Genomic DNA, 12,426 nt, shown 5'->3' with positions numbered 1-12,426 from the left:
TCTGGGTTTAATCCCTAGCATTGTAAAGAAAAAAATTCTGTGGAATGTGAAATCAAATGTAAAACCTAGTCTTTCCCAGATTTTATTAATAGAAGATATTTGAATATCATATCAATATTTCCCATCTTCTATTATTTGTTTTCTAAACAGATTCCTTGGACCCAAAGCCGAAATTCAGGTGGAAGGAAGATCTCTGAAAGCAGCTATTCATTGGATGACTTGGAAATAGGTCCAGGTAAGCAAAGAATATGTATGTATGAAGTCCTCTATGGAACACTCAATAGTACCAGTGCCATTTAAACTCAAAGCCAATTCTGTTAAAGGAAAAATGACACAAATTAAAATAAAGTCTGCCTGGGAGGTACTAGCCATCTCCAAATTTCATTACTCTTTTTCTTTTGTCAGTGGGACTTGAACTCTGGGCCTGGGCATTTCCCATGAACTCTTTTTTTTTTTTTTTTGCCAGTCCTGGGCTTGAGCTCAGGGCCTGAGCACTGTCCTTGGACTTTGTCAAGGTTAGAGCTCTACCACTTGAGCCTCAGCACCACTTCCGGCTTTTTTATATGTATGTGGTACCGAGGAATCGAACCCAGGTCTTCATGCATGCTAGGCAAGCACTTTAACCACTAGGCCAAACTCCCAGCTCCTCCATGAGCTCTTCAACTCAAGGCTCTCTCCCTACTCCTGGAGCCACAGTACCACCTCAGGTTTCCTGGTGGTTAATTGGAGATAAAAGTCTCAGAGACTTTCAAACCCTGGCTAGTGTTGAACCTTGATCCTCAGATCTCAGCCTCCTTGAGTAGCTAGGATTACAGGCGTTAGCCACCACACCTGGCTTGTACTTTTTTTTTTTTTTTGCCAGTCCTGGGCTTGAGCTCAGGGCCTGAGCACTGTTCTTGGACTTTCTCAAGGCTAGAGCTCTACCACTTGAGCCTCAGCACCACTTCTGGCTTTTTTCTATGTATGTGGTACCAAGGAATCGAACCCCGGGTCTTCATGCATGCTAGGCAAGCACTTTAACCACTAGGCCAAACTCCCGGCCTACTTTTTTTTTTATTGCCAGTCCAGGGGCTTGAACTCAGGGCCTGAGCACTGTCCTTGGGCTTTCTCAAGGTTAGCACTCTACCACTTGAGCCACAGCACCACTACCAGCTTTTTCTATGCATGTCATACTGAGGAATCGAACTTTGGACTTCGTGCATGCTAGACAAGCACTCTACCACTAGGCCAAATTTCCAGCCCCAACTTTTATTGTACTTTTAGTCCATCCTTGTCAATAGTAAATTATAATAACCAAAAGATACCTTTGAGTAGTTATAGCACTTTTGGTTCCACAGTCATCTGGGATTTGAGGGCTTCAATAGATGGGCTATGTCCTTAGCAAGGTTGATTATGTTAGGGCTAGAGATATATGTCTTAGAGGTAGACCCAGTTATGTGTAACATTCTGAATTTGATCCCCAGAACTACAAAGGAAAAAAAGGAAGGAAGGAAGGAAGACAGAAAAGGAGAGAGAGAGGGAAAGGATTGAAGATCATTAGACTTTAGTAGCCAAAGGATCACAAATTACCTCATTTTTCCTTCATGTTAAGTGAACCAGAATTTAAAAACATGCAATTACGATGAAGGTTCTTTCAGTGTAGGAAGATAAGTGAATATTAGTGTATAAAAAATCAATTATAGCTAGGTACTCGTGCCTGTAATCCTAAATATTCAGGAGGAAATATTCAGGAAAGTCTGTCAGACTTTTATCTCCAATTAACCACCAAAAAGCTGGAAGGAGAGTAATGGCTCAAATGGCACAGTGGTCAAATGGAACAGTGCTTAAGCCCTGAGTTCAAGCTCCAGGACTGGTATCTCCCCCCCCCCCCCAAAAAAAAAAAATCTCTTATAAGCCAGGTGCTGGTGAAGTATGCCTACATGCCTATTATAATCCTTAATATTCAGGGATGAGACTTGAGGATTAAGGTTCAAAGCCAACCAGGCAGACTAATCTTGAGATGTGTTCAATTGATAGCAAAAAAGCCAGAGTAGAGGTATGGCTGGTGGTGGAGTGTCAGTTATGATAGAAAAAGCTAAGCAAGAGCATTAGTAGTTGTACACCGGTGCCTGCACACACACACACACACACACACACACACACACACACACACACACACACAAAGATACTATTCCCAAATTCCTTTCTTATACTTTTAATTTTCTTTAGATTACAATAGCCCAGAATTTAGAATCTCAAAACCATTGGAATCTCATTTTACCTTCTAGCAAACATGTTGATTATACACTTCCAGGTCACTTGTCATCCTCTGCCTTCTATTCGGAGAAAAATGAGATTAAGCGAAATCTGGAACTCCCGCGCCTCTCAGAAACCTCCATAAAGGATCGAATGGCCAAGTATCAGGCTGCTGTGTCCAAACAAAGTTCAACTAACCATACAGTATGTGTTCTATATCATTTCTTCACTCACTCCACCAGTTAGTGATCACTAAGCACTAGAACTAGGTTATGTCTCTTGGTCTCTTATTCCTGAGCCCTAACTCTCTCTCTTTTTTTTTTTTTTGTGAGTCATGGGGCTTGAACTCGGCCTGGGCACTGTCCCTGTGCTCTGCAGCTCAAGGCTACTACCCTACCCCTGGGCCTGGGCATTGTCCCTGAGCTCTTCAGCTCAAGGCCACTGACCTAGCCTTGAGCCAAGCCCCACTTCTCATTTTCTAGAGGTTAATTGGAGATAAGAGTCTCTGGTTCTTATATGCCTGGGCTGGCTTTGAACCGTGGTGCTCAGATCTCAATCTCCTGAGTAGCTAGGATTATAGATGTGAGCCACTAAGTCCGGCTAGCCCTAACTCTTTCTCAGGTCACCTAGTCAGTCTCTTTTTATATAAATCCTACCTTTACATCATTTATAATCCTTGCCTTCTTCAAATCCTGTGTTCTCCTAGATCATTCAATTCCCATCCCCTTCCTTCCTTTCTTTCTTTCTTTTTTTTTAATTTTAAATTTTTTTTTGCCAGTCCTAGGCCTTGAACTCAAGGCCTGAGCACTGTCCTTGGGCTTTTTCCTCAAGGCTAGTAGTGCTCTACCACTTGAGCACCAGCACTACTTCTGGCTTTTTTCTATGTATGTGGTACAAAGAATCAAATCCGGGTCTTTATGTATGCTAGGCAAACACTCTACCACTAGGCCAAACTCTTTTTTTTTTTTTTTGCCAGTCCTGGGGCTTGAAATCAGGGCCCGAGCACTGTCCTTGGCTTTCTCAAGGCTGAGAGCGCTGCCACTTTAGCTATAGCACTACTTCTGGCCTTTTTTTTTCTATGTATGAGGAAAACAAGGAATTGAACCTGGGTTTTCATGCATGCTAGGCAAGCACTCTACCACTAGGCCAAACTCCCAGCCCTCCTTTTTTATTTTATTTATTTATTTTTTGTGTGTGTGCTGGTTCTGGTGCTTGAATTTAGGGTCTGAATGTTGTTCCTGAGCTTTTTTGCTCAAGGCTAGCATTCTACCACTTGAGCCACAGCTGTTCTTCTGGCAGTTTGGACAGTTAATTGAAGATGAAGAATTTAAGAGATATGCCTGATTAGGCTGTCAGATCTCAGCCTCTCTGAGTCATTAGAATTGTAGGTGTGTTATTACAGGTGTGAGCCATCCTCACGGGTGCCCACCTCTTTTTTGTTTGACATTATCACTGGATCTTCTACTTAATCTTTTCATTGTTATTGTTAAAGAAGTTGTATTTTATTAGTTTTCATAGAAATATTTTTTTAGACAGATACTTATAATATCCCAAGCTGACCTAAAAGTCTCTGTGTTGTCCAGACTACACCCTCTGGAGTACAAGATTATTACAGGTTGATAGGCATGGGTTACTATATCTGGCCTTATCTTTTGTTGTTATTTTTTTATTTTGTTTTTCCTTTTATTTTCTCTCTCTCTCTCTCTTTCTTTCTTCCTTCCTTCCTTCCTTCCTTCCTTCCTTCCTTCCTTCCTACCTTTCTTTCTTTCTCTCTCTCTCTCTCCCTCCCTTCCTCCCTCCCTCCCTCTCTCTCTCTCTCTCTCGTTCTTTCTTTCTTTCTACAGTCCTGGGGCTTGAACTCAGGGCATAAGCACTGTCCTTGGGTAGAGCTCTACCACTGGGACCACAGCACCACTTCTGGCTTTTTCTATGTATGTGGTACCAAGGAATCGAACCTGGGTCTTTATGTATGCTAGGCAAATACTCTAACTAGGCCAAACTCCCGGCCCTTGTTTTTGTTTTTATGGTGCTTAGGATGGAACCCAAGACTTTGTAAAGCACAGTATCCCTGGGCTGTATCATCAGCCTTTATTTTGATTTCTGGGCAGTTTTGATAGTACTCAGGTTTGAATAAGGCCTCTACCACTTGAACCACACCTTATCTCTCTTTTTTTTCTTTTTGTCCATCATGGAATTTGAACTCTGGGCCTAGGCACTGTCCCTGAGCTCTTTAGCTCAAGGCTACCGCCCTACCCCTGAAGACACAGCACCATTTCTGGTTTTCTGGTTATTAATTGGAGATAAGAGTTTCACTGACTTTAGTGCCCAAGCTGGCTTTGAACCTCTATCCTCAAATTGCAGCATCCTTGAGTAGCTAGGATTACAGATGTGAGCCACTGCGCCTGGCTTAATTATTTTTCATATAGGGTCTTGTGTTTTTATCTGGTCAGGCCTAGACCTCAATCCTTCTATTTATGCTTCCTGCACAGCTGAAATGACAGATTTATACCATCACACCAAGGGTTAGTAAGAGGCTAGGGCTGGCCTCAAATTGTTAATCCTCCCAATCTCTACCTCCTGAGTAACTATTTTGACTTTTGACAGACAAAGGAAAATTTGAAGCTATTGGTGGTTCACATCTGTAATCCTAGGTACTCAGAAGGCTGAGATATGAAGATCATGGTTTGAAGCCAGAGGCAGCAAAAGCCAAGAGACTCTGACTCTCTCTCTCTCTCTCTCTCTCTCTCTCTCTCTCTCTCTCTCTCTCTCTCTCTCTCTCTCTCTCTCTAATTGTATTGTATTATAAGGATAACATATAGTGGGATTACAATTACATTTGTCAGGTGGTGGGTAAATTACTTCTTGATCATTGATATCCCTTCCCATGTTTTTCTCCCACATCCCCCACCCTCCAAGAGACTCTTACTCTTCATTTAGCCATCTAAAATCTCAAAGTGGGGCTGTGACTCAAAGTGGTTAAGCACTAGTTTTGAACAAAAAAAAAAATACTTAGAGGCAGCACCCAGGCCGAGTTCAAGCCCCATTACTGACAAAACCAATTTAAAATAAGAAGAAGGATGGAAGGAAGGAAGGAAGGAAGGAAGGAAGGAAGGAAGGAAGGAAGGAAGGAAGGAAAGAAAGTAAGTTACAGTAGAAACATCAGGTGCATTCAACATTAATATGAAGTATTTTATAATTATTTTATTGAGATATGATGCACATAAAGTCATTTTTAATTGCAAATGTGTTTTTATTTATATATTCACAGTGTTATATGTTATCACTACTAATTCCAGAGCATTTCTTTTTCTCTTTCCTTTTTTTTTTTTTTTTTGTTTGTCATGGGGCTTGAACTATGGGCCTGGGTGCTGTCCCTGGGCTCTTCAGCTCAAGGTTATTGCCATACTCCTGGGCCTGGGTGTTGTCCCTGAACTCCTCAGCTCAAGGCTTCCGACCTATCCCTGAGCCACAGCCTCTCTTCCTGTTTTCTAGTAATTAATTGGAGATAATAGTCTCTCATTCTTTACTGCCCTGGCTGGCTTTGAACTGGAATCCTCAGATCTCAGTCTCCTATGTAGCTAGCATTACATGTGTGAGCCAACGAGCCCAGCAATTCCAGAACATTTCTGTCATCCCCAGAGAAATCCTGTTTCTGTATGGTACTCCCTCACCTCAGTCTCCTTTTTTTCCTATCAATATGCCTGTTCCCATTCCAGACATGCTGTAATAAGGAACTATGCAAGGGCTGGGAATACAGCACAGTGGTACAACATTTACGTATCATGTGGAAGGTCCTGAGTTCAGTTCCTAGTACTGTAATCTATAACCATTATGGTATAATGATCTCCTTCATAGGTAGAATACTGTAATAGATTAAAAAAGAGAGAAATGAGGGGAAAAACATGCTCAGTAAGTATAATAAATTAGTATTGTTTTAGAAAGAGCCAGAAGTGGTACAGTGACCCATATGATAGAACACTAGTCTTGAGCAAAAGATGCTCCTGGCCCTGAGTTCAAATTCTAGGACTGGCCAAAAAAAATTAGTATTGTTTTGTTTTGTTTTTTCTGAATTTCAAAAGATTAGCAAAGGTTACGACTTAACGTGTCTATTTAAATTTCTAGTGTTTCCTGTTCAGCCACCTTTAACATTATTCTTTCCTATCCTATGTGTTCCCCCCACTTTTTTTGTTTTTGTTTTTTTTGTTGTTGTTGTTGTTTTGTTTTTGTTGGTCATGGGGTTTAAACTCAGGGCCTCAGCACTGTCCCTGAACTCTTTTGTGCAAGGCTAGTGCTCTCCCACTTTAAGCTACAATGCCACCTCCAGTGTTCTGGTGATTAATTAGAAATAGGAGTCTCACGGACTTTCTTGTCCTGGCTGTCTTTGAACCTCGATCTTCAGATTTCAGCCTTCTGAGTAGCTAGGATTATAATCATGTACCACCAGGAGTATATGTTTTATTTTCTGTTTCTTTTTTTCTTCAATGTTAGGAATTGAGGGCTAGGAAGGAAGATTGCTTGCCTAGCATACATGAAGCCCTGGAAGTGTCACTGTGGTTCAAGTGCTAGCCTTGAGCAAAAGAAGCTGGACCGGGCCTAGTCCCTGTGTTCAAATCCCAGGTCTTGGGGAAAAGAGAAAAAAGAAAAAAGAGGAACAAAAAAAAGAATTAAATACAGGGCTTTGAACACAATAGCATTCTACCACTGAGCCACCTCCCCTAGTATTGTATTCTATTCTATTCAAAATAAAGGGAAATCAGGCGAGGTGGCACACATCTATAATCCCAGCCTATAATCCCAATGCTGAAGAAACTGAGATAGGAAGATTGTGAGTTCAAGATGAAGAAAAGGAAGGAAAGGAGGGAGGGAACTGGATGATGGTGGTTCATACCTGTAATCCTAGCTACATTAGAGGCTGAGATCTGAGGATTAAAGTTCTAAGCCAGTTTAGGCAGAAAAGTCTGTAATTCTCTTATTTTCAGTGAAATACCAAAAAGTGAGAAGTGGAGCTATGGCTTAAGTGGTAGAGCTGTAGCCTTGAGCATAAAAGTTCAGGTGTAGCATCCAAGCACTGGTTTCATGTCCCCAAACAGGGAGGGGATGGAGAAGAGAGAGATGGAGTGCAGTATCTCATACCTATAATGCTACCTACTCAGGAGGCTGAGGTCTAAAAACCATGGTTCAAAGCCAGCTCAAAGTCCATGAGACCCTTTTTTTTTTTTTTTTGCCAGTCCTGGGGCTTGACCTCAGGACCTAAGCACTTGTGATTTCTCAAGGTTAGTACTCTACTGTTTGAACCACAGCACTACTTCTAGCTTTTTCTGCATATGTGGTACCAAGGAATCAAACCCTGGTCTTCAACCATGCTTGGTAAGCACGAGGCCAAACTCCCAACCCCATGAGACTATTTCCATTAATCACCAGGAAACTGGAAGTGGTATTGCTTGGGCTCAGGGCCTGAGCACTGTCCTTGGGCTTTCTCAAGGCTAGCCCTCTACCACTTAAGCCACAGCACCACTTCTGGTTTCTTTTCTATGTATGTGGTACCAAGGAATTTAACTCGGGTCTTTGTGCATGCTAGGCAAGCACTCTACCACTAGGCCAAACTCCCAGCCTGATGTATGCATTTTTTTCATATATTTTTATTGTAATTAATAAAGGGTTACATTATATTTACCAGATAGAAGGTGCATTACTTCACATACATCGATACCCTTATCATGTCTTGGTCCCCATTTCCCAACCCTGATGTATACATTTAAAAAAAAAATTTAAATTTACTTTTATTGTCAAGGTGATATACAGAGGGATTACAGTTACATACACAAGGTAATGTTGTCAAACATTGTTACCCTCTCTCTCATTTGTCTCCCATTTTCCCTGCCCTCCAAATCCACTTCCCCCTTTTAATAGTTGGAAGGATAATATTGAATTTGATTTATTTGCAGGCAGATTGAATCTGTGCATATTAGAAATCATAATCTATATAAAGGAAGTAAAGACATCTTTTCCCTACATAGTTAAATCTGCATTTTGCATTTTTCTTTTTTTTTTCTTTCTTTTTTCTTTTTCCTTCTTTCTTTTTTTTTTTTTTTATCATGGGACTTAAACTCTGGGCCTGGACAATGTCCCTGAGCTCTTCAGCTCAAGGCAACTGCCTGACCCCTTGAGCCACAGTGCAACTTCCAGTTTCTAGTGATTAATTGGAGATAAGAGTCTCACAGGGGCTGAAAGTGTGGCCTAGTGGTAGAGTGCTTACCTAGCATGCACAAAGACCCAGGTTCTATTCCTCGGTACCACATACATAGAAAAATAGCCAGAAGTGATTCTGTGGCTCAACTGGTAGAGCTCTAGACTTGAGAAAGCCCAAGGACAGTGCTCAGGCTCTGAGTTCAAACCAGGACTGGCCAAAAAAAAAAAAAAAGGATCTCACAGACTTTAGTGCCTAGGTTGGCTTTGAACCATGATCCTCAGATCTCAACCTCCTGAGTAGCTAGGATTACAGGCATGAGCCACTGTACCTGGCTAAATCTGCATTTTTCAGTAGTGTTAGTGGTCTAATCCACTGGCTGATAAATATTTTCTTTCACAGCATTTTTTTTTCTCCTGTCCTGGGGCTTGAACTCTAGGCCTGGGCACTGTCCTTAGATACATTTTGCTCAAGGCTAGCTCTCTGCCACTTGAGCCACAGTGCCACTTCCAGCTTTTTCTGTGTAAGTGGTACTGAAGACTCGAACCCAGAGCTTCATGCATGCTAGGCGAGCACTCTACCATTAGGCCATGTTCCAAGCCGGTTCACAGTAATTTTAACAAGAAATGACATGTAAGTCAATAGTAAAGGGGAATATTCCAGGTTTGGTATTCACAGTGTGTGTGGGGAAAGTGAACCAAATTAGGTTTCCCTTAGAGGGTCGGTCAGGAGGTAGGGCAAATTGGTGATTACTTCCCGGAGGTTAAAGGAGGAGGCTCCTGACAGCTTCTCATGTTCTGCAACAAACATTCCATTCAGGGTGACTCACTTAAGTGGGAAAACCTGTTCAGTAACCCCTTCTCCCCCCTTTTTTTTTCTCTTTTTCTTTTCTTATTCTTTAACTCTTGATAGAGTTTCTATGTTGCTCTGGAGATTTTTTAAGAGTTGAGAAGTCTTGAGAAGTTTTTGTAAAAAGTCTATTTTATCTCATCCCCAAAGAATTTCTCAGTCCCCTAACAGAATACATCTGTTACTAGGAACATACTCTGGAGGAGTGGCTCTGGAGGAGGGACTTTGAGATGGATTATGAGTCAGTTGATGGGCTGCCACAGTGTGTTCTGTAGTTCTGGCTGCAGATGTGTCTTTAGTACAATAAATGAATTCTATGTTCAGAAAATATTTTTGGAAGTCCTACACAAAAAGGGCGTTTAATGTTATCATTAAGTATGATTACAGGCTGGGAGTTTGGCCTAATGGTAAGGTGCTTGCCTAGCAAGCACAAAGACCTGAGTTCAATTCCTCAGTGCAACATACCTAGAAAAGCTGGAAATGGTGCTATGGCTCAATTGGCAGAGCGCTAGCCTTGAGGAAAAAGCCCAAGGACAGTGCTCAGGCCCTGAGTTCAAGCCCCAGGACTGGCAAAAAATAAAATAAAATAAATTATCTATCTATCTATCTATATATATATATATGTATATATATATATATATATATATGGTTTCAGTTTTTATATGTACACATCATTCCTATCTTTCTTTCCAGGATGGTCCTTTATGTATATGGTCAGTATATTTTCTTAATTATTGTCACTTGGCATCTACTTTTCCCTGCTCCAGAATAGTCTTTTCTGATAAACTCACAGCTTTGCATTTCCACAAGCTCTGCTGCTACATGAGTGAATCACAAGAATGTTGTGTGCAGGGAATGGTTTGTGTATATGTCCATGTTCATATGTCTGTATCCTAATGAGTGTCCAGTTTGAGACTAGCATACAAATAATTAACTCTGAGGTATGTGTCCCCACAGCTGCTTTTGTCATTTCACTGGTTGATGGGTTTTGCTTGTGAGTGTTAGGGGGTTGGTTTGATCTAAGCCCTCTAAGATTTTTTTTAATATTCCAAGTTTATTTGAAAGATGTACTATGTAGAGAATGGAATGGTAAGAATTTTTTTTTAAAGTACAGGCTATTTTTATTTTGTAGAATGAATTGAAAGCCAATGGTGGTGAAATCAAAACTCATAAATTGGAGCAAAAGGAGAATGTGCCCCCAGATCCTGAGGTCCGCATTTCCCATCAGGAGGGAGAAAAGGTGGGTTGAAAGTCTGATATTTAGTTGCCCAAGGAAACATGTGTTCTAAATTAAATGTTTAAAATTAGAAGCAACTCTAATTCTAGGCTATAGAGTGTCTGAGAATTTCATAACAGCTGCAGGGACAGATTGTCATTTTTGCAGGTCACATAACTCCATTTGGTGAATTCTTCAACTTATAGCTGACCAAATAATGGGCCTTCACTGGAAAATTCCTTTGCTCAGCAAATGCTGAGCTTAAAGTGATTTTAAGAAATCTTTGTAAGAATTTATCTCCAATTAACCACCAAAAAAGTCAGATGTAGAGCTGTGGCTCAAGTGGTAGAATGCTAGCATGACCATAAAAGCTCAGGCCCTGGCAAGCTCCAAGGTTGACATGCACGTGTGCACGGATGCACAGACACACACTCTCTCTCTCTCTCTCTCTCTCTCTCTCTCTCTCTCTCTCTCTCTCTCTCTCTCTCTCTATCTCTATCTCTTTCTCTCTGTCACACACACGCACACAATCTGTGTGGGGTTTTTTGGGGGGGGGGCGGGGGGGGTGTCCATGGGGCTTGAACTCAGCCTGGGCGCTGTCCCTGAGCTTTTCAGCTCAAGGCTACTTTCCCACCCTTGAGCAAAGCTCCACTTCCTGTTTTCTAGAGGTTAATTGGAGATAAGAGTCTCAGGTCCTTTTGTGCCAAGCTAGCTTTGATCCTTGATCCTCAGATCTCAGCCTCCTGAGTAGCTAGAATTACAGGAGAGAGTCACTGTGCTACCTACAATCTACTTCTCCCCCCTCTCCCCCAGTCCTGGGGCTTGAATTCAGGTCCTGAGCACTGTCCTTGGGCTTTCTCAAGGCTAGTGCTCTAATACTGCTTTTTCTATGTATGTGGCACCAAGGAATCCAACCCAGGTCTTCATGCATGCTATGCAAGCACTCTACCAGTAGACTATGCTTCTGGCCCCACAATCTGTTTGACTAGAGAAGCTATACATTTTTTATTTTTATTTATTTTATTTTTTTATTTATTTTTTGCCAGTCCTGGGGCTTGATCTCAGGGCCTGGGGCTCTGTCTCTGAGCTTCTTTTGCACAATGCTAGCACTCTACTACTTGAGTCATTTTTCTGTGTATGTGGTACTAAGGAATCAAACTCAGCACTCTATTCCTAAGCCACATTCCAAGCCCTGAAAAATTATACATTTTTTAAAGTATGTGCACATTATTATGTATATAGGTATTATTATGTATATAGTTATTATTATTATTTCCAGTCTTGAGGCTTGACCTCTGGATCTGAGCACTGTTCTTGGTCTTTTTTCGTCAAGGGTAGCACTCAGCCACTGGAACCACAGCACCATTTCTGACTTTTTCTATGTGTGTGGTACTGAGGAATCAAACCCGGGTCTTCCTGCATGCTAGGCAAGCACTCTACTGCTAGGCCAAACTCCCAGCCCAATTATGTACATATTTAATAAGCATTTTTTTCTTTGTTTTATTTTGAAACAAAAACATTGGGCTTTGTTTCTGTTTTATTTTTTAACTTAGGGGCTAGGTACTGTCTATGAGCTCTTTTGCTCAAGGCTATTACTCTACTGCTTTAAGCCAAAGTGCCACTTTCCATTTTCTGTTGATTAATTAGGATAAGAATCTAAAGAAGGGGGAAAACCAAGATGGGAGGGGGGTGTGTGTGTGGGGGGGAAATGGGTACCAAGACATGTGAAAGGGTATCAATGTATGTGAATTAATGCACCTTCTATCTGGCAAATATCATGTAACCCTTTTACTAATTACAATAAAAAAAATAAAAAAAAAATAGAATCTAAAGAAGTTTCTGCCTGTGCTGGATTCAAACCATGATCCTTAGATCTTGGCCTCCTGAGTAGTCAGCATTACAGGCCTGAGCCACCAATACACAGCTTTCTTCCATACTA

General features: G+C 41.3%; 1 protein-coding gene across 4 annotated transcripts in view; it reads left to right on the top strand.

Annotated features, from left to right (window-relative positions):
- The window catches only part of Lima1 (LIM domain and actin binding 1), a 106,940-nt gene that overhangs the window by 77,457 nt on the left and 17,057 nt on the right, over positions 1-12,426 (top strand). For all 4 annotated transcript variants that reach the window (XM_090325619.1, XM_090325614.1, XM_090325635.1 and 1 more), the window contains 3 exons: positions 151-235; positions 2,294-2,439; positions 10,404-10,511. In XM_090325619.1, coding sequence (XP_090181745.1) covers positions 151-235; positions 2,294-2,439; positions 10,404-10,511 — 339 coding nt within the window. The remainder of the gene's footprint in view (positions 1-150; positions 236-2,293; positions 2,440-10,403; positions 10,512-12,426) is intronic.

This window comes from Megascapheus bottae, chromosome 2 (genome assembly GCF_031878675.1).
Source record: "Megascapheus bottae isolate mThoBot1 chromosome 2, mThoBot2.hap1, whole genome shotgun sequence".
Classification (NCBI taxonomy): domain Eukaryota; kingdom Metazoa; phylum Chordata; class Mammalia; order Rodentia; family Geomyidae; genus Megascapheus; species Megascapheus bottae.
This window is presented reverse-complemented; position numbering and strand designations above follow the sequence as displayed.